This window comes from Cicer arietinum, chromosome 5, assembly GCF_000331145.2.
Source record: "Cicer arietinum cultivar CDC Frontier isolate Library 1 chromosome 5, Cicar.CDCFrontier_v2.0, whole genome shotgun sequence".
Taxonomy (NCBI): Eukaryota; Viridiplantae; Streptophyta; class Magnoliopsida; order Fabales; family Fabaceae; genus Cicer; species Cicer arietinum.
Genome location: NC_021164.2, coordinates 78,282,419 through 78,309,663, shown reverse-complemented (window position 1 = coordinate 78,309,663; position 27,245 = coordinate 78,282,419). Strand labels below are relative to the sequence as shown.

The following is a 27,245-nucleotide window of genomic DNA, read 5'->3' as shown; positions in this document are numbered from 1 at the left end:
TTACAGTTATATATATAAACGAGCGTCTTGCTAATTTATGTTTTAACGATGCATGTTAAAAAATGCAAAAGTTGAAAAAAATACAATTTTTAAATTTTTAGAAGTTAAATGTATAATTCATGAGATAAAATTTTTATTTTTAATTATATAACTCGTTTTCTTCTTATGTTTTATCTAAATAAGAAGTTTTTATACATGTTTAGTTTTTTTTTTTAAGTGATTTCGTAGTCGTCTAAGTACATAATTTTTCCGTGTTCCAGTCTGTCTTGGTACGATATTTGTTTGATTTAAATTAATAGAGTAACTTTGATCAATTACATATTTCAATCAATAATTTTAAAGTCATCAACATTACAAATTTAGAAACATATGTATTCTAAACATTCGAATTTTGTCATATTTGTAGATATATTTCCATTTTGTGCTATATTATCGTTTTGTGCTAATAGTTTGAATGTTGTGAATTTATTTGCAGATTTATTATTTTTTATTTTAACAATTTTAAATTTATATTATATCGATGTATTTTATTGATTTGAAAGAATAAAAAATGTTATCTTTTACTAAAAAATAAAAAATTGTGTCTTAAATATTTAATTTTTTTTAATGTCAAGTCGGCATTTATTTACCTATAACTGATCTTATTAAATATTTTATTTCCGTTTCGTGTCAAAGGTATTCACTTGATGATGTTGTTCTTTTTAAAGTGAAACTTTCTTCTCTTTTGTTATTATCATTGTCACTTAGATGAGTTAATTCGACATGTACTAATATATTTAATCTTTAAAATAATAGTTAAATGAGTTTTTTTTCGTAAAAAAAAATATTTTCTATCATTTATATATATAATTATAATAGTTAAATATTGTTTAACAAAAGTGTTAATTAAATAATTTTTTTTTAATACACGTAATATTAATTATTGAATATTTTTACAATAATAATTTTTTTTCTGAATATACATAATAGTAAATATTAAATATTTTTACAATAATAATTTTTTTTTTCTGAATACATATAATAGTAAATATTTAATGTTTTTACGATAAATCTAAAAAATTAATAGAATGGTTATAAACATTTAATGACGTTGTTTCTTATGAAATGATGTATCTTAAAATATGAAAATTAACAAATAGTTGTTAAATTCATAAAAATAATGGTTAATTTATAGAACAAATAAGCTCCCAATTATGAATAATCTAACACTACTAGGACTGGTTTGATGATGATTGGGTTAAAAGAGACATAATAGGGGGAGATGATCCCCTCATGTTTTCTATTGTTGAATAAATTGGTTTTACGTACAGAAAGAAAATAAAATGAAAGTAAATGATTAATGATGCATCAACGTTTATAAGTGGTCTCAATTCTGATGAGAGTATACGTTTGGCCAACCCCATTTACATTTTTCTAATATTATTGCAACACAACATATTTTATAGTGCTAAAAGGACGATCGATGGAGACAGTGTGACAAGGACGTTTGTGTTTGAAAGAGAGAGAGAGAGTAGAGTACTGTAGGGATCCGCTTTGCAATTTGTATATAAGCATACCAGCCGCGTCTTTCCTTCTGCAAGCTCATCTCATCTCCATCTATAATCTATATATCAACCAACCAACCTGTGTACCTTAATTCTGATTATACATATGCATGCATGTATCTTGCTTAATTCTGATTATTCAGTTGAATCATTTACTGCTAATTAATTAAGATATGGCTGAGGCCAAAACAGCTGCTGCTGATCAGATTATTATGTCTCTTGAAGATTTCGATCCTCAAAAGAAAAAACCCGAATCCAACAAGTTTGCTTTTGCCTGTGCTATCTTGGCTTCCATGACTTCCATTTTACTTGGTTACGGTGAGTTAATGCCGGGTACTTCTTAATAAAATTTACCAAATATTAATATTAAAAATGTAAGAGAAAATAAAAAATTGTATATTGATTTGAAGATAACTGTTACAACAGACTTATAATAATTTGCATCTAACATAAATTAACTGTAACATTTATATACAGAAACGATTATATAAGGGAAATAAATTATTATTGTATAAGCTAAGTATGCATGGACGTTAATTAACTAAGAAGTAATTTATGTAACACAGATATTGGGGTGATGAGTGGAGCAGTGATATACATAAGAAGGGACCTGAAACTATCAGACGTGCAAATAGAAATCTTGGTAGGAATCATCAACCTTTTCTCTTTGATAGGTTCCTGCCTCGCCGGAAGAACCTCTGACTGGATTGGTCGCCGCTACACCATTGTACTAGCCGGTGCTATCTTCTTTGCTGGAGCAATCCTCATGGGATTCTCTCCCAACTTTCCCTTTCTCATGTTCGCCCGCTTCATTGCCGGCATTGGCATTGGCTACGCTCTCATGATTGCCCCTGTCTACACCGCCGAGGTCTCTCCTGCTTCCTCTCGCGGCTTCCTCACCTCCTTCCCTGAGGTACGCACACCTAATTATATATTTCTTCTTTTTATTTCACTTTCAAAAGAGAGTTAAACATAGAAGCCTATAATTAACAAGAATCATTAAATTAATAATTGTGCTATATATGATGATCAGGTATTCATCAATGGAGGGATATTACTTGGATACATTTCAAACTACGGATTTTCGAAACTTCCACTTGAGTTAGGATGGAGAGTGATGCTCGGAATCGGAGCGATCCCTTCCGTAATCTTAGCCGTTGGAGTGTTAGCGATGCCTGAGTCACCTCGTTGGCTCGTTATGAAAGGGAGACTCGGTGACGCTATCAAAGTTCTTAACAAAACCTCTGATTCCGAACAAGAGGCTCGGCTTAGGCTCATTGAAATCAAAGCTGCGGCTGGGATCCCTGAGAGTTGCAACGACGACGTCGTTTCAGTAAATAAAACCAACGAAGGAGAGGGTACTACTGTATGGAAAGACTTGTTTCTTTATCCTACACCTGCAGTGCGTCACATTGTGATTGCTGCTCTTGGTATTCACTTCTTTCAACAAGCTTCGGGTATAGACGCTGTCGTTTTGTATAGTCCCACAATTTTTCGTAAAGCTGGCCTTGAATCTGATACGGAGCAGTTACTTGCAACCGTTGCCGTTGGATTGTGTAAAACCGTTTTCATTTTAGTGGCTACTTTTTTGTTGGATCGGGTCGGGCGTCGACCCTTATTGTTGTCAAGTGTTGGTGGAATGGTGATTTCGTTGCTTACTCTTGCGGTGAGTCTCACGGTCGTTGATCATTCGCACGTCAGGAAAATGTGGGCCGTTGGATTGAGTATTGTTTCCGTGTTGTCCTACGTGGCAACGTTTTCAATTGGAGCGGGTCCCATTACTTGGGTTTATAGCTCTGAGATATTTCCGTTGCGGCTACGCGCTCAAGGTGCGTCTGCGGGTGTGGTGGTGAATAGGGTGACGAGTGGAATAATTTCAATGACGTTTTTGTCGTTATCTGATAAGATCAGTATTGGAGGGGCTTTCTTCCTCTTTGGTGGAATTGCAGCTTGTGGATGGATCTTCTTCTATGCATTGTTACCTGAAACACAAGGTAAGACGCTTGAGGAAATGGAAGGCTCTTTTGGTAAATTCGGAGTGAAGTTAAGCACCAAGAATGATAATGGGGAGATCCAATTCACCAATAATAATTAATTATGCTCAATCAACACTTAAGGTTGAGCTCAGGCATTATATAATGTAGCTGTAGTAGTAAGTAGGGTTCATTTGCACGTCTTTATATTAGGCTATTTAGCTTTTCACTCATGAAGTTGAAGCTTGTATGCAAGGAACATTATAATACTATTAAGCGTGACAATTTATTCTTTGACTGGAAGACAAAAAATAAATTATATATAAAAAGTGTGATAATGTAGTGGATTATTTATTACTCTAAATAGTTAAAATATTGTTAATGTAAATTATTATTTATATGATCTTTCTGATGATATTGAAATCTTCCTTTTAGTATCAAAGTTCGTTATTATCAAAATATTCTCACTCTCAACATGGGTGTATAATAATGGTATAATGTTCTAGTGTATTACAGATAACAAAATAAATAAAAAAATTTGTCTCATGATCATGAATAATAAGATTTTGTTATAGTTTGAGGTTTTAACTCAAACAATAACTTGTATCTCCTTCTATTTATAATAATAACCACTCTTTAAATTAAACTTGAGGTCATTATAATAATAACTTGAGGTCATTATAATAATAACTTGTCTCATAATAATAATAACTTGTCTCATGGTCATTATGCTTATTGTAACAGATAGATTAATTTACATTTTTTTTTATGAAACTTATATTTAACGTCTTCAATATTCATAATAATCTATAAATGAAAAATCACTAACTTAATTTAAACGAAAAAATTCCTGTAAAAGTTAATCCAAATTGAGCCCTTAGGAAAGGATATTCTCTTTTCAAAATTTCATTTTTATGAGGTTCTCAGATGTTGGATTAGGAAGAAGATGATAGAGAGCTCATACTCGTAATCGCAATGATTTGTATTTACTATTCAATAAACAAGATTACACAACTGTATTTTTACATCAAGAGGGATGCACAAAATGAAAATACAGAACTTTTGAATCTTCACCACCAATTTATACTTTTACCTCCTCAATACACTATAAAGAAGAAAATCCCTCAAAAAATAAAATAGAACATAAGACAACAATGAATGTAATATTACAAGCAAACATGTACACGTTAGGTCAGTTCTATATTATGTCTCACTTTTCGATGCCTTGCTGCAAGTACTGTATCAAGTCATAACCAGCAGTTGTCCACTTATTGTAAGCATCTTTACATACATGGGTCATGAAATTAGCCGCTTCACGCTCACTCATCTCCGGATGAAATCTCTTCCGAAGATTACCAATGGGGTCACCCCTGCTGAAGCAAGGTAAACCGCTGTCTAACATCAATGCTACAGTCGTGATGATCCCTTCCATATGTCGACGGGCAGCGAGGTATCCTTTCACACACAATCTAGATGCAAAACAAACATCAACAGAACGGTCAATTTTCAATAATATGAAATGGGCAAAAACAGTAATGACTAAAGAGGGGGCTTATTTGCAATCAAGCTTGAAATGCCATTACTACCTTAAAAATTGGTTCCATGTATCACTCTTCATAACACCAGATGGATCTAGTAACTGTGTCATCTCGTGGCTCAGCTTAAAATGTGCACTTTCAAAACGCATATTCCCACCTGGAGAAGTTTCTAGAATGAAACCAAAGTCAATATGAACAAGCCTCCCAACGCTGCATGAGCATATATAATAATACTATTAGTGATAGATTCATTGGACCAGTACTTCAAGCAAGCAGAGAGGGCAGCTGAACTGAAGATCACAAACCAATTGAACCAAGAGGATCAATCTATGAGGATATTCAATGTTTCAGATGCATCTAAAGCTAAACTCAAATCCATTAGCGAGTATAATTAGAATTAGAATGGCTGACAAAGTTATAAAGAAAGACATATTTACTTATCAAATAGAAGGTTCCCATTGTGCCTATCCTTTGGTTGAAGCAAGAGACTAGCAACAGCATAACCAGCACTGCTAATGATGAAGTTCTGGCGTGCAGCCTCAAAACTGGCAGACCCAACAGGCCCATAGTCTTGCTGAAATATCTCAAACAATCCCCCGTCAGTTGTTTCTCCCATCTGACTTCTACTACGACTATTAGGCACAACCTGGAAAATGTACAAAGGCAAAGAAAATTACAGATCCACAAAATAACAATCCCACGTACGACATAAAAAATAATTAACATTGATAGTCATTCCCAACTATATTGACTGAACGCCATTTGTTATTATTTTTAAAATTCAAATAAAGGCCAAAAAGGAACATCAAGATTCAGATTAAAAACTGACAATTGAATATCTTAAATTATTCATCAAAACAAGTTGCCAAACCATATTTGTAAATATAAAAATGACAGATTGAAATTCGGAATACAGAGTAAATAAAATTTTCATTTCGCACTTTTTCTAGCACAAGTCATCCCCCTTATAGACCAATCCTCAAAGTATACCCATAGCTAATATTCAACATTTAATCTCTAATAAAGCATAACAAAGTAATAAACATAACCCAATACTTGACCTAGCTATTACTATTTACCTCCTCACGTATTGTTTTGCATTTTTTAACAAAATTACAAAACAGATAAACAAAATAACAAAGAAAACATAAAATTGGCTTCATTACCATCAACACGCCATCAGACAAAATAATCCAAAATCATGTTTTGTTGATCAAAGAGTTCACATGTGATTTAACATGTTTGTTTGCTCTACGAGCATAAACTTGAAAGAGTTAATGAGTTATTTGAAAACCATGCCTAGACTAAAAGAAACCAAATGGCCAAAACAAATGTGTATCTCAAAAAATAAACTTCCAAAGACCAGCATAAATTTTAGTCATAGCAGGATTGGCATTCTTCCCATTCCGATCTATTAAATGTTTTGGTGGAAAAACCCGGTGTCACAGAATTATCATGATGCTTCAGCATGTTAGGAATCAACTCACCTCTATTATACCTCTCTCAGGACCAGTAGGAAGAACACCGTAAGGAAATAAATAAAGATTTAATCCAATTGCTTCAAATATATCTCTAAGAAGTGATATTACTTGAAGGGCAAGAACGTCTTGTCTACAGTCATCTCCAACCTAGAATGTAAGAGAACTCAGTCAGCCTAAGAATGAGAATGAAAAACACAATTGATAAGAAGCAAGAAAATAAATAAGACATGCAAAAAAATTGGTTTATCTATAGACCAATTGAAAAAACCATAATATGAAGCTATCGATTAGTCAATTATGTTATATAAGATCAATAATAAATACTGAAATGCTTCATTTTTTATAACTAATTCATAAACTGGCTTTGTTTGACACTTGACATGGAAGTGTGGATATGGAAAATATTAAATGAATATAAGATACAGAAACAGCACAGTTGTAATACAATACATATAATTAGTACAAAATTAATATAAAAGCAAATCTTAATTGAACAAAAGAATATTTTAAAAATTATAGTGAGTCATTATATAAATAAAAACGCTACATTTATCTGACCACTGCACATAGAGAAGCTGTCTCTAGCCATCCACTCACCCACCGGAAACAAAAATATAAAACTTTACAAAGTTTGACTAGAGTACACATGAGCCATATTAAGTAAGAATGTATTCAAAAATAGTTAAATTTTCTTTAAAAGAAAAGAGAGCCAAGTTAAAGTCCTTATAGTGCAGTGTCTTCCAGGTGTTTGGACAAGATGACAGTAATTGTAATTGCCAATGCTTGAATTGAGTCTACCTTGAAAATGCAACCTTGTGGCTTTATATCATTTCTGTCCCCATCTCGATCAACTACATTAAATGTTATCATGATTGGGACTTTTGCGGCTGACTGTAGTGGAATACCACTATCTACTATAATACCCGTAACAAGCTTATTAGTAGCTGTTGGTAGATAAAGGTCGTCGCCGTCCAGTTCAATTTTCTCTAACTCTCTATCACATATGGTAAAAATATATTAGCTCCAATCAAGAATACATTCAAGATGTAACTTAAGAATTATTAACAATCAAAATCATGCCTTCAGACATCTGCCCAGTACCTTCTGATACCAGCTCTGCGTTCTTCTTTGGGGAGTGGATATAATACACCGGAAATAGATGTAACTTTGTCAAAAAAATCAAACTCTCTTGTAAATATATCGAGTGCCTTTGGACTAAAACCATCAACTATACGTTGCCTTACAGCTGGCAGCAGTTCTAAAAATGAACCATTCTGAAATAAAAGAACAAACATATAAAACTATATTATGTATGATATGAAAAATAAACTCAACAAATTCCAAGATAAAACAAAATTTACTTGAATATAGTTATATTTTCACAAAGGAGTGCTACAAAAATGAAAACCAGAATAAAATATTTAAGCAAGACTAGAAAAATGTATCGGCTAATTGAGGAACTTATTGTAATCTGGAGTAACTGTCATGTCCTGATGTCAATGCTGTCAGAAATCAAGCATCAGCGAGAAAATGAGTAACGATTTATGTTGTCGATCCTGAATAGCAGAGAGGAGCGGCCGACCCCAAAATTGGGATTGCACGGTGCAAGATGATTGCTATTTGATATATTTAGGGAACATTATACAATTAATACTAATAAACACACTTGATGCATAATTGCTGAAAAATTAAACAAATTACTCAAGGAAACAAACAAGTTAAGCCTCTAAAGCTTAAAGTAACCCACTGCCCCATTCAAATGTTGGGTCTTGCAATAACCAAACAAAGTTAAGGAGAAGCAAAAGAAAAGTGAAGAAGATGAAGGAAAGGGTTCACTTCGCACAAAATCAGAAGGTTTAGGGTTTTTTGCACCAAAACCCTAAAATACCCTCGTAATGACTTTATTTTAAAGGTATAATAGGGTTTTCAAATCTAAAAATGCATTGTACTACAGTAGCCCCGCTATGGGCCACTATTGATAACATAGGTGATGCAAATTCTCGGGTGGTTAGTTACTACTTATTATGTTTTCCGTTACTTTGGACATTTTAACTAAACTTTCTATATATAAGTCTAATTATGGCAGAGCTAGCACCGGTGCAATTATTTTTTCCTCATTTCAGATTAAGATTTACATTTCTCTCAAACACTATTTTAATATTATTGACAAGGAAGCAATTGCATAAAATTACTAGCTATGTTCCTTTTTATAGGACTCCAAATTTTCAACAACATTAATTATTTCACTACCAAAATACACCTAATTATTTTAGCTCTTTTTATGAAGTAACTAGTAAGTAATAAATGGTAATACCGTGATAGGGAAGATAAATTAATCATCTCTCATGAAGGGTAACTTTTTTAGTACCCATGATTTAACCAAAGAGGTCCTTATATTTAGGGATGAAGGTAGTAACTCATTACATTTATTGGTGAAGATGACAAAAACAACTCAAAGTTAATGCATCTGATGTCTGTGCTTGCTGTTCAGAATTTATCATTTATTATATTTGGTATTCCCAAAATGATGGTGTACACAACAAGCACGAACCCTAGCATGTCAAAATAGATTTGAGTTTTAAACTCATGATTTATCATTGGTATATGATAGCAATAACTATAGTAGATAAAAAGAAACTCGTTGTTAGCATACCTTCCCATTGTTTGGATCTTTTCCTGCCTCGGGTACAGTCTCACCCTGCCCAAAAGAAACTCAGTGCCTTAACCACTTATTCATAAAAAAGAAAGAATTTCTAAGAATGACTATATTCCAGAAAAGGAATCATAATCTGGAGGTAAGAAATACGAATATAAATAACAATAACTTGCACAACATAAGTAAAAATGAATAACAATCACTTTCATGTATAGAAATTGTTAGAATATTAGAAAATATCTTATAATATCTATTATATTATATTAGAGTATCTTGAGTAATTTTTTAGGATCAATTTATAATCATAGAGATATCTTAGAATATCTCTCATTATTATTATAATTTATTCTTGATTTAGGATTGAATCTATGATTCTCTATAAATAGAGATTAGTATTGAGTCTTTTGTAATTAAGTCAATATTAAGCTATTATCAATAATATTCAAACCCTTATTATTTTATCTCCTCCTTTTCTTTAAGATCCCACAACTTCAACATGGTATCTAGAGCCTATTCCGATCCTCCTTGAACGATTTCGCCTTTATTCCGCTGCGGAGTTCCCAACATTTAGAGAATATAATCATAGTTTCTCTTTTCCAACATTCTGACACGTTTCACTCGTTTTCCATTCAATTCGCTACTGTTGCCGCTGCCACTATTTTCGGCAAATTTTCCTGTGAATAACAGTCATCTCCAAATCAGATCATGCCTGAAAGCGCGTCGCCAAAAACCGTCACACGCGCTGCTAATCTCTCATGCGAGTAGATCTGCTGCCCCGTCTGCTATTGTCGCCATCTGTTGCTGCTTTATGCCGCCATCGGCTGCTGCTTCCTGTCATCGCTGCTGGAAAAGTTTTCCGACACAACCACTTCCATTGTGTGTGAAATCTCCCAATCTACACAACCTAGATTTTTTTTAGGTCAAAAGTAGCTTCACGCACGCTCATGTGCCTCCAAGATCCGTCGTGTTCATCTCACGCGCCGCCACCACTGGCCTCGAGCTCAGGCGCATTTGTTTGTCTTTCGGCATAATGTTTCAGTCGTCTAGAATGAGTTTTCCTTTCGCGCCACATGCATACAGCTTGGCAATTTGTCCCAGATACACTGGCCCTATCTTTGTCACAGATGTACTGACCTTGTCTTTCTCTCCTTGAAGCATGCCTCTCTCTCCTTGAAGCAAATTCAAATTTAAGTATTTTGAGTCTCTGATATTATTGGTTTGAAGCTTCCAAATGCAGTTTTTTTAGAAGGACAGGCATTGCTTTGTTTAACTGCTGGCCATGAATTTCTCTCATGCCGATGATCATTCCGGCTATCTAGCTAGGCTGTATTTATAGCAATTCTCTCCGACTTCACCTGCATCCTTGAGTTGCCTTTCCATATTTTTTTTATTATTTTGCGGAGCAAAATATTGTTTTCTTGTAACAAGCTAAAACTTAGTAAGCTTTAGCTTGAGGGAGAGTGTTAGAATATTAGAAAATGTCTTATAATATCTATTATATTATATTAGAGTATCTTGAGTTATTTTTTAGGATCAATTTATAATCATAGAGATATCTTAGAATATCTCTCATTATTATTATGATTTATTCCTGATTTAGGATTGAGTCGATGTTTCTCTATAAAAAGATATTGGTATTGAGTCTTTTGTAATCAAGTCAGCATTAAGCTATTATCAATAATATTCAAACCCTTATTATTTTATCTCCTCCTTTTCTCTAAAATCCCACAACTTCAACAAAAATTAATGAATGACAACACAAGTTATACCTGCAGATGCCAGATAAGAATATGGGCAAATATATCACTTCTTTGAGCAGCTCTAAGCAAATAACCTTCCACCAATCTCTGCAAAAAATATATGCAACTGGTGAAATGAAAGCATTTGAAATATACTATACATGTTAAAGTATGACAGGCACTCTATTATACTTTTGTCAGGTAGGTAAGATAGTTATTCTCAGAATAACTAACTTACACTATTCTGTTGTAAGCTGGTTCAGTCTAGAGCTCTATAAATACAGTTCAGTGTACTCAACTTAATCAATGAAATCTTTTTCAGATTCAGCTATGTTCTATTTCTCTGGTTTCTCTTTCACATAGAATCCTAACAATACAAAATATCGTAATATTGGTCTGTTGTTATTTAAACTTTTACATCCCTTATTAGAGAATTTTACTTATTGGAAATGAACTCGTATTAGAGATTAAATTTGGAAAAGGATAAAAAAAGTCATTTTTAAAATGTCTGACCCAAAGATGTTTAGGTCAAAATGGGCTTTTCAATTTGCGTCTAACTCTCCTTACAAAATCAGTTTGTAAGGTGATGGGTGTCTCTTTATATACTCATGTGAGACCTTATCTCTATTCTATGTGGGACTTGGATTTTCTCCAACGCACCCCCTTACACCTAACACTATTTAGCTTGGTGCGTTGATATAAATTGTGGTGTGTGGCCCAAATCGATAGACTTTGATACCATATTGGATTTTCATATTGGGCTTAATTCATCCTCACAAAATTGGCTTGTAAGGTGAAGGGTGCCTTTCTTAATAAACTTATTTGAGACTTTATCTTTATTCTAGGTGGGATTTGTGTTTTTCCCAACAGTGAAAAACATCTTTCCCCACCTTTCATTTAATCTATATAATTTTGTCAGTCACCTTAATCTTTTAAAAATCTCAAGGATGACTACATGACTTAGCACAAGGCTTATTTATGCGGTAGATGTTGAATAGTCAACGGCACAAAAGGGTACAATTGGGTTTTATGTGACAATCAGTAGGAGGAAACACATACTAAGGGAATAAACCATGAATTTAAGTTTCAGCAGATATCTAACCCCTTCATCATGTCGCAATGTCTGCACCAACTGTGGCATGAAAAAGGTCACGCGATCAGGAGGATAGGATTCCAGAACCCTTAGAACGTATGCCATGACCCGTGGATGGCCCTTGTATGCAGGAGTCAGGAACTCTAGAGCTTGTGTAATCGAACAAGGAGCCCAATGAGGCAATTGTTGTAATAGCACTGAATTATCATCAACAGCCTTTGGGGTGATGAAGTAAGGAAGTGCTTCTGGTATGTTGCGTACATCCACTATATGTGCCTGCAAGGTGAAGATACTACGTCACACTTTACAAGATAATGAATTTACATGAATGAGAATGAGCAGTTGGAATCACATGAATGAAAAAAAAAATTATATATATATATATATACACAAATACAAGCTACACTGCACGACAATAAAATCTCTTGAGGAAAATATTATACAGAAATATCTTGCATGACAAAAAAATAACCAAGGCTCATCATCATACATTGTTATGAACTCAAGAAATGGATTGCAAAAGAATTTGAAGAAAAACATTAATATTTAGAAAAAAATTAAGAGAGAATCTCTCCAAGAACAAGATACACAAGAGCGGATACGTTCTTCAAGGGCAAATGTGAATGTCCAATTATATAATATTTAAAATGTATGAAATCTTTTAGTTCTAGGCAGCCAATTTAACAGCGTCATATAGAACAATTAATTTATTTGTTCATTTTTTAGTTTGCAATTCCTCAACTTCATCAAACCCAGGAAGATTGCCAAGAAGCCAAAATTAGTTGCAGTAGTCACCAATAGTACAATATTAATTCCACTGACCAACAACTAATATGTTTCCTTTATCCATTCTTTGCCTTCAAGATGGATCACCCATCACACACTAGAATCAATAAAGCATTAAGTTTAAAAACAAATCACCTCTATTTTGGTCTATATTCCTCTCAGACCCACCCGGCTAACCCCAAACACCCCAGGGGATTAGTGAACCAAGATGTTATACAACCTACTTTTAGCCAAACTTATGTTTGTAAATGAATTTGATTCAAACGTACGTTTTCAAACTCATCCAAACATGCACGTGAGCTTTTCAACTTGAATTGATCCGCAACTTAATGTTGACACACTTCTGTTACTAAAGTGAGTATTACAAGGAAGAGGAAATTGGTTTGGGTTATGGGCATCTGCAGATCGCCAAACTTATTTTATTTTCTGCAACTTTCTCAGTTGTGTTTCTGTTCTGTTTTCTTTAACAGAGCACTACTTTTGAATGTAAAGGACCTACGGATCTTTTAGTTTTTTAAAGCTATTTTCAAGTTCCTATCAATGTAGCAAACAAATTGCTTTATTTGCAGTTAGGTAATAAAATCAGATTATTTCTCCACAATTACTATGATTTCTTTAACTTTTTTTCACCATCCAGACCTGATTTCTTTGCTAGGCACAGTACAGAATAAAACATTTGTTCTTTCAAAACCTTAGTTGCCACAAAATTTAATTTTCTGTATCAAAACCAAAAACCTATGGCAGCAGGTACTGTTTACACTGCACAGCACCCAAAGCCAAAACCAACCAAACACTCAAACCACATTATGTTGTTTAAAGACTCCTCCAGCATCAAAAGAACATAGGGAATAATTGTTGCTCAAAACATTTAATTTTAACTTCAAAAATTGAAAATCAAATTCCATAATGCAGACACTTAATTGACTACGCCAGTTCACAGTCTTACTCCAAAAAAAATACCTGAACCAGCTGAGTTACTTCAGTCTTCACAAATGTATTGGTTGGGAACCTCGAGGCCACCGATAAAGCAATCCTAGGGTCTACTGCGAAGGCAGTCCTAGTATGTTCTATCCATTTATCTGAGCTTATCTTGGGTCTAGAACTACTTTCCCTGAAAGTACATACATATATACCAGGTATATGAAAGATTAGGACCAGAAGAAGACAAAAGATATAATGAAATACAAGTGGTCAAAAAATGATATATACTTTGTGTTAGTGGGCTGTGCCCAGACCTCAAGCCTATCAGCCTCATGTTGGCATAGCATTAAAAGTAGTTGCCTCCGTTTTTCTCTGCCAACAGCATAGTTCTCCATTTGACCCCAAACAGGATGATAGAGATCATTCTGAACACTTGTAGATATTAGGATAATTGCATAAAGTATTTGCAAGTCCCTCAAAAAAAAGGACGTGATTTTAAAATTCAAACTAAACAATTAATGATACAAAACCCACACTGTAAGCAGAAGTCAATGCTAGACATAGAAATATTACCCCATCAGTCAAAGGGTTCCCATTTTCTTGTCCATTTGCTTTAGAACCAAATTGAACAGCATCTCCTTTCACATTGGAAAGGTAGTGAACAAATAGAGAAACAGATTGAGCCTCACATTGAGTAAAATTTGTATAGTTTGTGTCATACCATTCAGGTTCATAAGCAAACCAACCCAAAGCGGCCCTGCAAATGCACCAAGCAATTTCAATTAGTCAAAAGAAAGGTGAACATGATGAATCCAGCTCAGTTTGTTATCTTTGCAAGAAACAAATTGCTATAGCAGAACTGCGAATGTGAAAGTAAAGATGCATGCTGTGAATATTTTTAAAGGACTATGAAATCTAGTTTAGTGAAGAGCTAACATGATACACCAGAAAAGGCCTTTGCAAATATATTATACCACAACCCAGGATGAAGGTGTCCAAATACATATATACATTGCACAACCCAGGAACCTTGGCAATGTGGGACTCAAATACAACATCAATAAAATCACACATTTCAAACAATACTTATTGGCTAATTTGAAAGATAAGAAGAATGTAATGTTGATGGTGTGAAGTCATGGAGAACATAATGAGAAAATGCAAATATTTGGCATAAAAATAAGGTGGCAGGTTTAGAGGCTGAGTTAGTCAACATGAGTTTGCCAGTTCCAACTCATCCCAAGTCCTCAAAGCATATTGGCCCACAGACAAAAAATTGACCGTCTAAATGTGAAGCAGGCCTAAGTTGCACGATTTCCAGAAAAACCTTTCACGCCACCATGGTAAGGGAATTGAAACCATGCAAGAAGAAACATTGAATACAGGTTATAATCTTTCGGAGTACGGAACATGCTTGCAAAACACATGATTCATGTAGAAGAGAAGAACAACATGTTCAATGCATAATACTACTCTAGAATGATATGTAAATAAAAATGGTAACTGAAAAGATGATGTATCTGGTCTTAATGTTTATTTAGAAACATTAACTTTTCAGCTACCATTTTTGCTTATATTTCATTCCGGAGGGAATAGTTAACAATGAGATTGCCAACAGCCAAGCACTACCCTTAGATGGGTAAAAAAAAGAAAAAATTATGAAAAATGCTGAGAATGCCAAAGAAAAAACAATAAAGAGACTCATGTTCACCGATAAATCCGATCTTCCAACAGCTGAAGCCCTATTTGAAATTTTTGTAGATTTCCCTGAAACTGGCAGGAGCAGTACTTGAGCCCTAGAAGCATTAGAGTGAAAAAAGTGCCAGTCGCTGCAGGATGGTGTGAAAAGTTCCAGGGAAGCTTTGTTGTCCCCTGCAACATCCTACCAAGAAGCAAGAGTTGCTCCACACTTTGGTGCCGAACCGCCTACAGGAGACAAGATAAGTAGTAATCCAGGGAATAAAAAGATGCCATTTTGTAGTTGAAACTAGATTCAATGTTTAACACAATAGAGGAAGTATGGAACAACAATATGTGCTCTTCAAACATTTCAATCTTAGTTCATTAGGTTAACTGTGATGAGTAACAAGATATTGAATGTTAAAAAAACCACAAAACCATGCATCAGCAATTGACCAATCATAAAAAGCACCAGAAACTAACATTTGGTGGTTACCCTAGGTCAAGTTTAGGTTACTGAAACTAAAAAATTTTCCCAACAAGTTAAGCCAAGCATATGAAGATTTAAAAGGCAGCCATGAATTAATAAAGGAAATAAAATTGATGCAATAGGAATATCAAAACAATTTGGCCACTTAAGATCAGTATCCACATGAAACAAACAGAAATCATTACAATGTTTAAAAAAACAGCTATCTAGACAAGAAAAAGTAAATTAACAAATACAGTGAGAAGATTCTAACCTCAAATCGATCAATGAGAAATCCAAGCCATAGCCGATGAGCAATTATCTGCTCAACAAGATCAATAGTAGGCTGTGATTCAGGCTCCCCGGGGGCCAGGTGAGGCCTCAGTTTGGCCGCAGGCCCACAGTACCTTGCTTCAGATGCAAAAAGACCCCGCTTGGTGTCAATTGTCCATAACCATGCATCAACAAGCTCAGAAAGGACAAGAGCTCCAAGCTGAGGTGCAGCAGAAACCAACCATGTCCATATGAAAACACCAGTTTCCATTGCATCATGTGTGGAAATATATGCAGGACACCAACAAAGAAGACGAAGAAGTTGTGAAAAGCCCTCCACGTTCGATTTGGATCCAGAACTCTTGTCCATAAGAAAAGCATAACTCAGATAAAGGTATAAATATGGATTCCCAAATAGTTATAACTACTACCATCTAGATACAAGGAAGAAATGTGTTTACCAAATTCGACAAAAGCAGCACGGTAGCCTGAGAACAGGTTTCACGAAATTCAGACCTGACCACTTCCCCACCTTTCTCTGCTATGTTGACAAATTGTTGAAGTAAACGCACAAACTTATTAAGCAACATTCCATTGAATGAGTCATCCTCGGCTTGTGGCTGTTGAGGAAAAGCTCCAGATATAATTCTTTGAAGCCCAGCTCCAAGCCCAAAACCTGAGGGTGTAGTACTGGATTGAAACCCACCAATGCTGTTATACAATCTCCTCATGCCGGCAATTTCTCCAGCGTGATTGCACTTAACTGTTGCTGCAGCTTGGTTGCACTTACCCGAACTGATAACCTCTAAATTAAAAGATTCTGACACTTTTAAGTTTGCTCCTGAAGAAGCAGCTGCTGCAGCCAAGACTGCTGGAATATTTCCTGTTTGTGTTGACCAGTTGTCACTTTTCCCAGTGCCAATTCTTATCTCAGATAAAAGTAACACAACATCAATTGTGGGCTGTGCTCTCTGCCAATTGTTTGCTTTACAAAGTTTATCCTGATCCAAAATACAAAGATCCAGATGTGCCAAAAGAACTGTGAGGACTTCAAAATAAATAAAGAAATTTAATTTGACAATTTCACCTACAGAAAAATTAAATGGAAAGATATATGCATTAGAAAGCTATTTAGAATCAATATCCCAGTGGCACTGTCATATATGAACCAGGTGATATTGATCTTCAGGATGATGAATGAGACCGTAGTGCAGTTAGATGAATGTGAGCTTTATGCTGCCACACTGTTTTTTTTAGTTCATATAAGATATGTTAGCTCATGTTTTTTTGCTTATGTTACTTGTTTTTATTTAAAAGTTTCGGTTTTTATCACGTATCTTACAATTCATGATAAGATTCAATTCAAGATTTGGGAAATAGGTCTCCTATTTCCCAATCAAATCTCCATTTAACTACCAGGGTGCAGTCATATATGGAACATTGCTTGTAGTACAAAAACAAGGTGATGGATGGAAAATGAGACGAATCAACAGAAGTAGACATAGAAAATTATGCCCCAAATAGTACATGAAATTTATTTTTGTGTAGACAATGCTGCTCACCCCAAAAAGAAAAATAACATCATCAGCCGTTTATATTTGCTTAGAATAGGAATCTATGTTTTAATATTCAAGTAAAAAATATAATTCTTGTTAAATATAGGAAACAGCATATCTTGGCCCTTCAAAGCAAGCATTGAGACAGTGATAGCGAGGAAATATTAATTTTTAAAAATGAAATAAATCAGTTAAACCTGAAGAAGGCCCTGGCTTGTGCATGGAGCATTTGAAAGTGATTTAATTATCCATTCCCGAACAATTCTCTGATACAAGGAACGGACAGTTGATGTCCAAGCAGGATCATTGATGACTGCAGAAGAGGGGTCATCATGAAATGAAAATAGCAACGAGTCTAAGCAGGATGTATCCCATAAAACCTGCAAAGATATAGTTTTAATCTTAAAAAAAATATAAAGGAGAATTCCAGAAAAGAAGACAGAAGACACACAAGGAAAATTACATACAAGCATACACATTTTTATGACATTCAATTGAAAATTTACCTGTGGAAACCTATCTCTAAGTTGAGTTAACAAGTTCTCTGCAATATCTCGTATATGATCCTCCCTCTGCGACAAACTTTTGATTAGGAAACAGGTATGCATTGTAAGTATTGAGTCCCGGTCCTCAGCTTCATGGCCTATCTCAGATACTCGATCTTCCTGCAGTCAGACCAATCAGTTGTGCCCATATAGAGTGACACAAATAACAATATATAAATTAGCCTTTACCAAATTGAAAGACATAGACACTCAGACACATAAATGAGAGCATTAGTAAGTCAGCTAACTACAACCCATCACAACACTTGAAAGGGTGTGAACCTATGGCATTTATCAATGTACATATACAAAAAATAGCATTCATTTTTCGGGGGTTGTTAAATTTTGGCCGAAAAGATAAGTGGATGACGCCATGCAAATGCTAATTATTTATAGAACAAACTGTCAAGTTGGTCCTCCAAATATTTTTGTGACAAAAGTATTTCCTCAAATACACAATAGTTACAAAATTCATATTTTTGTGTCGCCACTTTAGTTCTACATAAAGACAAATACGGTGAAAAACTCTTTTACTGACCAATGTGGTGACAATGTAAGCTTTAGAGGATCAATTTAGAAGCTTACTCTTAAATGAAACAAAAATAATTGTTTCACAAACAACTAGTGACTTTTTGTTAAAATGGCTCTAGGTATTGGATTGAGAAAAAATGACAAGCTATACAGTGAATTATATGCAGCTTAAGAAACATGGGCGACAGTACCTCCATATGCCCTGGGAAGTATATGTTGATTAAGTATAATAATTACGAAAGTTAAAACATTTCTTCTTGGGTAGGATTGTGAGTCTATGACACACAATTAAAGGAAAGGAAAAAATAAAGAAAATATAAGACTTAAAAGAGAGTCAAGAGTGAGACTCACTTTCAAAGAAGTCAAAAGCAAAACTGCTTATGTAGTTAAAAACATAACAGCAAAAGTATAAATTTCAACGGCCAATTTGCTTTAATGAAAACTGTTGTACTTTTAATGACAGACTTATCATCAAAATTTCTGAACAAATTGATTAAATTGCTAAGGCTTTTTAGTAAACAATCAATAACTTGTAGTACTTCCTTTTTTTATAAGCAAGTTGTAGTACTTGATGGATAAATAAAATTCAAGGTTCAGCCGCCTTGCCTTTATTCATAATAAACAATCAATTATTAATACAAAAGCAACATTCTTCATATGAGAAAACTGAGAGCACGTAATTGTATACATAGGTTTTTTTCTGCTATTACATGCAGCCTTTCAGATGAATAGTAAATAATGTTCAGTTAAAACATGATTATTAAATATCAAGTTGCTACCACAAATTTAATTAAAAAATGTCTTGTTCCTTGCTTTGAAAACTATGGCCCTCATGATTATACATAAAGGAAGTATAAGCAAGTTAAATGCGGATAAGGTAGTTGAACCTGTTTCAAATCAGCTTAATCTTTTGCAACAATTGTATTCAAACTAAAACCTACCATCCATGACAGAGCTGTTTCAAAGGCCCTGTGGACAATCGCTGTTAAACACTGGAAGACAGCTGGCATTAGATTTGGAGTCTTAAGATATTCAAAGACACAAGTAAAAGCACTTCTAGCAGCACTCATAGCAGTGCCGCCATTTAGGATTCCGCCATTGCTGCTAAAGCGGATGATCTCAAGAAAAGCTACAGCAAGAAGATAAGTAGCTTTGACCCCTGTAAAACAAATAATGAGAAGATGATCACCATGCCAGTCATGATAGAGTCGGGGCATAAAAAAAGAACAAGAGTTAAGAAGGAGCAAAGAAAGTGAATTCCAACCCAAACAGAAAACATGAGACATATGAACTTAAAATAGAAAACAAGGGGGCAAATGAAATATAGTTGCTTGTCTTCAGCACAAGGCTATGAACAAGTTGCTGTGTAACCGATACTCTGTTTCAGTTAAATAATCACCGCAACCATGAAAGGTTATATTTACATATACACCAATCAAAAAAATTTAAGCTCACACTTCAATAGAAAATGACATTGATCGCAAAACAGATGTCAAGTAACAAATAATCATTTGTCTATGCTTGTTATTGGAACAAAGCTATGAACAAGTTGAATGGAAAATGTCAGTTTAAGACATTGAAGCACATGTCCAAATATGTTAACTGTTAAAACTTAAAAGACAACAAGGCATTCAAAATATATCCCGCTTTCACAGTGATGGTTTCCAGTCAGCAATGCATCTGACATGGGAGGAAGTATGATACAAGTGATGGAACTGCTACGCGCCAAACACAAGAGGCAACACCTCTCTAACAAACTGAAGGTATTCACAATTTATAGAAAAATAAGGAATACGGTAAATGAAATCCACCTGAGATTGTGGTCATTGATGTCACATCAACTCTCCCTCCTAAAGCTGCAGAAAGAGCAGCTCTCTGTGCAAGTGCAGCTTTCTCATTGCCACTGCCTTGCCGACTGCCTGGGTTGTGCAGAGCATTTAGTTCTAACTCGTCCTCGAGCCATTTTACTGAGCTAACAACCTGGATAGAAACAGAGATACACAAAAGTAAGACTTCAGGCAGGTACATAATAAACAGACAAATTAAGGGAGGTCAAATGGAGTTATTGACCTCATAGCAATAAAGTTTACTTTAATCATCAGAATGGCAACTTTTCTTTAGGGTGAAGAGACTTGTGCAAAATAGAATGCAACAAAACTATACACGCTGTTAAAAGGAGAGGATTCCAGCAACTGATATAAAGTATGTACTAGCAAAATCATATTTTAACATCTTCTTAAGATTTTAAAAGTAATAATTATAAAATAAGCTATCCAATGAATCAAGGTCCTAGCACTGACAGATGCAAACATGGCATTTGACGGGAACTTGAGGATTTAACAGAGCTTTGATATAAATGGCCCCTCATGTTAAATATCCTATCTAGGACAAAATTTTGATAAGCAATATAATTGGTTTTGCAAATGTCTAAACTTTTTTAAAAAAGTTTAATTACTTTGGAGGTATCTCAACTATTTGGGGATTTTATAAGTTTACCTAAACTAAAAAAGTTGGCAATTGGGTCCATAAACTTGTCAATGATTTGTATTAAGATCCCAGAATCGAAAATGTTTTCAATCAAATCCATGAACTTTTAAATATTTGTAATTAGGTCGTTAAACTTTTAAATAATTTGTAATTAATTTCCTGAACTTTTAAACAATTTGTAATTAAGTCTTGAAATTTAGGGACTTAAAAAAAATTTAAAAAACATAGTTCAGGAACCTAATCATAAATTATTAACAAGTTCAGACCCCTATTTAAAAATCTTCAAATAGTTAAGAAAAACCCCATATAATTAAAATATATCTAAAAAACAAACTATTTTCTTAACAATGGATTTTAAGATGTTAGCATCGTAATTTCACGACATTATACAACCTCTGTTACCAATATCCATAACTGTCCCCGGCACTCTAGATTGAAACCTTGTAACCACAATGACAGAATCAATAAAAATATTGCAATCACCATGCAGCATAAATATTTGTATTATGTCGAGCAGTAGCTACGTTAAAAAATTTAATCATAGCCTCCCGGTGCTGAACTCCACAATTGCAGGATAAATCCACCTCTACTATAGCATGCACACGTTGAACTGAACAAATATGTGAATCAGTCATTGCATTCCTATATCTATTCCGCAGAAATCATAATTGTTTAGTTCGCTAGAAATTCAAAAATAAAACGTATGAAATGGTGATTTCATTTTGGTCATTGGTTCAGGAATATTTTTTCCTCCTAGAGAGGCGAGAATGGCCAGTCCAAACAGCCTGGGATAATACATAATTGTCTGCTTTCCTTGTCTTATAACGATGACTTCATTCTATATCAATTCTACATAACAATCATAAAAACTCAAAGCAACTCCCTTCTCTTACTCAAAGTCTTGAAGAAAGGAAGAATAAAAAACAATTCTTTGTGTATCAATACTACAAGGAAAAAGACCATTCATAAGCACAGTGCTCTTAGTAATGCAGTTCAAAATTCAAATGAGAGTCAAAGTAAACAAGGTATGGAAGATCCCGATAGATATCTAAATGGTATTGCAGTCCCTGCATCATAAAACTACTCTAAGACAAAAACAAGGCAAAGACAAAGCAACAAATGCACTAATGTATTCCATTAAACAACAAATAGTTTGCAAATTAACACCAATTGAATTGTTTACCAAAAACTAGGATTTTTGGGATCAACTTACTAGTGGAGGAGTCCCTTGTGCAATTCGGTTAACAGCAGAACACCACTCCATATTCCACATATATGGTCCATTTACAGCTTGAAGGGCAAGTGTACCCGTGCTTCCCACACTGTTCAGTGTACTGGAAACTGACTTCGTAGTTACCTGAGTCTTCTGTATAGGAGGGGCTAGGCCAAAAAGAGCAACATAGAACCAAAGGTTTCGAAACAGCTTTAAAACTGATGGCTCCACATTTGAAGTAGGATCAAAATCAGAACAAACTGCAGCCACTGCAGGGAGCAAAGGACCTAGGAAATCTGCCCCACTCCTGTAGAGAGTAAGCATCAGATGTGAAATCTTCAGAAAACATAATTCATCAAGGAAATGAATTGAATAAAGGCTAACTTAAATTCTCAACAAAACTTCACCTATATATATATATATATATATATATATATATATATTCTCATGCCATGTGCTCAGCATAACAAATAGGCATACCTTCCACTTTTTGACTCAGCAGCTAAACCAACATCTGAGCACAAGGAGAGCAATCGATGGCGATAATCTGAACGCAGTCTATCAGTAGTAAGACCAGTGGCAATATGAAGAAACCCTGCAGGTAGAGTCTAGAATTTAATTGAACTAGTGAGAATCCATTTGATATTGTGCTACACCAAACTAATCAAATTTAACATGTGTTGTTGACATTTTGAGATACTACATACTTCAACTCTCTCAGTTGTGGCTTCAGGTGCCTCTGTTTTGCTTTCAGCTGATCCCACACTGGAGAGTTTATTTAAGTAACTTCGAGTCATCAAAACCACTGTCTCACGGTAAGATTTCTCAAAACCTAAACTGGCCATTCGAGACACGGCATCTAGAAGCTGTATGAGTTGCAACAAAAACAATATAAGATTCATACCACAACGGCCAAAAGATTGATATAACAGCTATTCTTCCATAAGCACAGTGCCTATAGGCACAAACAAACAAAATTTCAAATAACTTAAACAAAAGGTTGTCTTCTGTTACAATTATTTCAATGTATCTTGAGTTTTAATTGGTTGAGCCTATATTCTATATACAGTGTACTCGTACAAGAAATACTCTTACAGATGATTTATCAAAACAGAGTCAGAATAAATTTACAGAGTTTTACATCAATTTCAGAATAGATGCTCTGAAGAAAAAGTTCAATACCCGAAGTCTCAATAAACTAGGAGTTGAAGCATCGCCCTCTTCTAAGCTTTCTATAAAAAGAGGTAATATCACATCTACCAGCTCAGATTTGTTGACTGCAACACTTAGTTCAGCAAACAGGCGTATAACATTTAGCTGTACAAAAGGAACTGCGAGTTTCTCTTGGTTGTCCTGATGGCAGCAAGATTTCGTAAGCAAGTGAATAATTCAACACATGAACAGATATGATAAAATTAGCATGTTTAGAATCAAAAAATACGTCAACAACTTTGGAGCAGAAGATACAATGCCAAAGAAACAGGAAAAATCTACTGACCATATTAGTGGATATCATTACGAATGTAATTGGTGAAATTAAGGGGAATAAACACTTAAATATCAGACGGCACATTAGTACTGAACTCCACGAAATATACGCCAATTCATAATCAACATGTATACATGAATAGTATACATGAATACATAGCCGTAATATATTTCATATAGATAGATATGTACAAAAACAAACAAAAAGATCAGTTTCTGCCTCGTGGATATGTGAAAATTAGTACACGAACCTGTTCCCCATAATCATTCCGTTCGCGTATGCTTGTAGCTAACCCCATGATGTATGTGTCTACAGGGGCTCGCTCCTTAGTCCAGCAGGATTCAATAATCTGACAGCTAGCCTTTGTGACACTCTCAAACATGGTCCCCTGGTTGCTACTCCATGTATCAGGCTGCTGACATTTTAAAACAAAAGGCAAATTTCATTAAATTAAATGTCTATCGTAATGCAAGTCTGAAAACAAAAATGTTAATGGAAATATGATGAATTGAAAGGTAAGCAAAGTGCACCTGAGCACAAACGTTGAGAACAATTGGTTTTAGGCGAATGAGCAAAATCCGTAGCGGCTGACCTCCTCGAGCAATAGCAATTTGTGCTACCCCAAGAAGCAAGGAACCAAAGAGCTCTTCACATGATCTCAACTTCCTCCATCCAGACAGCAAGCATGCCTCGGCTGCATCTATCAATATCGCAACTGCCTCATAAACCAATCTCTTGACAGATCTCGAATCAGAATCCAGTGCTGAGAGGCTCTTAATTTTCAGCGAAACTGCAGCTTTATAAACTGATAATTTGGTATTAATTCTAGCTTTTAGACTTGACCCCTGCTCATGCCAGTCCCTCTTCCTTATCTACAAGAACTTGCAAACATTAAAACATGCCTCATTCCAAAGATAAACTAAAAAGTTTAACTACACTCCACAATCCACAGTGAGTAAAATAGCTACAAACAAAAGACATAATAAAAAAAAATAGGACTATACCTTTAGAAAAGCAGACATAGATTGAATCTGTTTCTTCCCGATCAACCTAGCCTGCTCCAAAAGTGCAGGATCAACGTGAACCTTTTCTAACACATGAGCAATCACCTTAAAAGCTATTTCCTGTCTCTCCAAAAACTCCACAGACTCTTCCTCAAAGGAAGTAACCTGTTGGCCAGAAGATCCACCACCAAGACCACCATCATTTAAACCCAAATTCTGCGCCAATTGATCAGCATTACTCCTCCATATATGGCTTCCACCATTCGTCATACCCGACCCTCTCGACGAGGCGGTGCTGGCAGTAGCATCATCCCCAGCACCAGCAGCCTTAGAAGCCGCACCACTCGAAGAACAGGAGACATTGCTCGCCGGACTACCATTGAAATTGGTCTGAGATTGATGGTTTCCACTGGTAGGAGAACTCTGAGAAGAATTGTCAGAGTTTCCGGAGGTGTTCGGAACAGGAACGACAATCGGTGCCGCAAATTGTTCAATCAAACAAGTGACCAATTTGTTGCCATCCGAAGATGAAATAGGAAGAAAGTTCTGCGATAGAGCGACCAAAAAAGCCCTTGCAATGCCGGAGTTCTGTTCAAAAATCGCTGATAAAACAACTTCGCCGGAGAATCCAGCAACCTCTTCGGCGAAATCCGGTGACGATTGCGCGGCTTTGGAGACGTAACCAAGGAAATCGATGAAGAAAGAGGCGACAAAATCGGCGCTGAAAGGATGAGGCCAAAAGGACTGAGTGAAGGAATAGGGAATGGAGCGAAGGAACTCGATGACGACTGATTTAGGGCGTAGATCGGCGGAATCGGAACACTTAGATAAGAAACGAGCGACGGCGATAACAGCATTGAGCTGAGAACGTGAAACCCTAGGCGATCCGGCAGAGAGATACTCCGGCGGTGGACATTTATCGCATATCCACGATAACTTGTCGGAGAATTGCGATGGATTTTGCGCAATGAGGTCGCATAATTCGATCAAAGCTTCCATCACGATTATTAAGGGGGAAAATCAGAAGAAGAAATTAGAAGATGTTGAGAAATAAAGAAAGATTGTGGCATTCGATTCTCTTTCTCTCTAGCTACGTAGCAACACCGTTACTCTTCTTCTCCTCATTGCCCTTGTTGTTTCCATGCCATGCTTAATGCTTTGTTTCTCTCTCTCTCTGTTTTTTTTTTTTTCTCTCTCTCTTTTTTTCGTTTATTTTTATTTAATTTTAATTTTTTTTCATTTGGTTTCCGATGATTTTACATTCGTGTTTTGGATTTGTCTAATTAGAACTAGAATAGGGATGTGTCTTGTGCCTCAGCTGTACGGCATTCATTCTCACTTTCTCCCGTTGTGCGAGTCTGCGAGAGCACATGGTATGGTAACAAGCTACACAAATGGATTTTAAAAAAATATATTTTATAAAATTGATTTTAATTAAAAAGAAAGTCAACTATCAATGAACGATAATAAAAATTACTTTATTGTTCTTGTTGAATCATTGACGAGAAAGAAGCAGGTTATTAACACTTAAAATTGCAAAAAAGAAATTCATATAAAAAGACTGCAACAAGAAAAACTATAATTAAAAAAAAAATTGCATATGCAAAAGAAAATTATTATTAAAAAGTGCACCAAAAAAACAGCAAACATGTAAAAATATAACTCAAACATAAAATTACTAAAATAAATTAACATTAAAATATAATTATCATCTATATAATTGATCTCTAAAATAAAAATACTAGAAGATTCACTAATGAGACAATGATATAATTATACAAATAGAGATTTGGAATTTCAATACAAAATTATATAATTTCTGGCTAACATTAAAGCTTTAGCATAAATATAATAAATTCTGACATAAATATGTGACCATTTTACGTAAAACAACATCAAACAAATATTTATCATTAATTAATAAATATTAAAAAAGATAAAATATATATTTATCATTGATAAATAAAAAAAATAAGAAATACATATTTATAATTGATGAATATAAAACCACATGATAAATATAGAAATCATAAAATTAATTATCAATATAAAAAAAAACTAAACATTAACAAAATTATTTTATAGCCCTAATTAATTTATTGTGGAATCCCTTATAAGGATTATGCAAGTAACACTTATATTTGGAAAAAAAACATCATATTAAAAACATCTACAATTTATCAACTATCAATCTAAGAAAAGTAAGTATTAATAAAATTATTTTAATGTCTAATTAATTTTATTGTGGAATCACCGACAAAAAATAT

The 27,245-nt window shown here is 34.6% G+C and overlaps 2 protein-coding genes across 3 annotated transcripts; one reads left to right on the top strand and one right to left on the bottom strand.

Moving 5' to 3' along the window:
- The first annotated feature begins 1,562 nt into the window (after positions 1 to 1,562).
- Positions 1,563 to 3,809, top strand: LOC101497534 (polyol transporter 5-like). Its single transcript, XM_004500764.4, has 3 exons — positions 1,563 to 1,862; positions 2,111 to 2,457; positions 2,578 to 3,809. The coding sequence occupies exons 1-3, from the start codon at positions 1,718 to 1,720 to the stop codon at positions 3,637 to 3,639; spliced, it is 1,554 nt and encodes a 517-aa protein (XP_004500821.1). The 5' UTR covers positions 1,563 to 1,717; the 3' UTR covers positions 3,640 to 3,809.
- A 669-nt stretch (positions 3,810 to 4,478) lies between these two features.
- On the bottom strand, positions 4,479 to 26,348 carry LOC101497866 (phosphatidylinositol 4-kinase alpha 1). Of its 2 annotated transcripts, none has more exons than XM_004500765.4 (26): positions 24,979 to 26,348; positions 24,505 to 24,846; positions 24,225 to 24,389; positions 23,668 to 23,838; positions 23,193 to 23,351; positions 22,966 to 23,093; positions 22,486 to 22,792; positions 20,597 to 20,765; positions 19,727 to 19,944; positions 18,216 to 18,374; positions 17,907 to 18,089; positions 16,615 to 17,154; positions 16,155 to 16,514; positions 15,443 to 15,657; positions 14,305 to 14,488; positions 14,020 to 14,156; positions 13,771 to 13,921; positions 12,034 to 12,300; positions 10,962 to 11,039; positions 9,190 to 9,234; positions 7,638 to 7,810; positions 7,335 to 7,530; positions 6,543 to 6,683; positions 5,493 to 5,701; positions 5,104 to 5,265; positions 4,479 to 4,986 (listed from the first exon to the last, which is right to left on the bottom strand). In XM_004500765.4, the coding sequence occupies exons 1-26, from the start codon at positions 25,975 to 25,977 to the stop codon at positions 4,728 to 4,730; spliced, it is 6,117 nt and encodes a 2,038-aa protein (XP_004500822.1). In that variant the 5' UTR covers positions 25,978 to 26,348; the 3' UTR covers positions 4,479 to 4,727. The 2 variants fall into 2 exon arrangements, with proteins under 2 accessions (XP_004500822.1, XP_004500823.1); XM_004500766.4 differs by having other exon boundaries at positions 24,225 to 24,386; positions 24,979 to 26,347.
- Positions 26,349 to 27,245: the final 897 nt, after the last annotated feature.

Coding starts and splice junctions, on each gene's coding strand:
- LOC101497534 (XM_004500764.4), top strand. CDS start 1,718: ATGGCTGAGGCCAAAACAGCTGCTGCTGATCAGATTATTATGTCTCTT. Junction 1,863..2,110: donor TTCCATTTTACTTGGTTACG/GTGAGTTAATGC, acceptor TATGTAACACAG/ATATTGGGGTGATGAGTGGA. Junction 2,458..2,577: donor TCCTCACCTCCTTCCCTGAG/GTACGCACACCT, acceptor TATGATGATCAG/GTATTCATCAATGGAGGGAT.
- LOC101497866 (XM_004500765.4), bottom strand. CDS start 25,977: ATGGAAGCTTTGATCGAATTATGCGACCTCATTGCGCAAAATCCATCG. Junction 18,090..18,215: donor TTAGAGATAGGTTTCCACAG/GTAAATTTTCAA, acceptor ATATCTTTGCAG/GTTTTATGGGATACATCCTG. Junction 7,811..9,189: donor AAGATCCAAACAATGGGAAG/GTATGCTAACAA, acceptor CTTTTATTTCAG/AATGGTTCATTTTTAGAACT.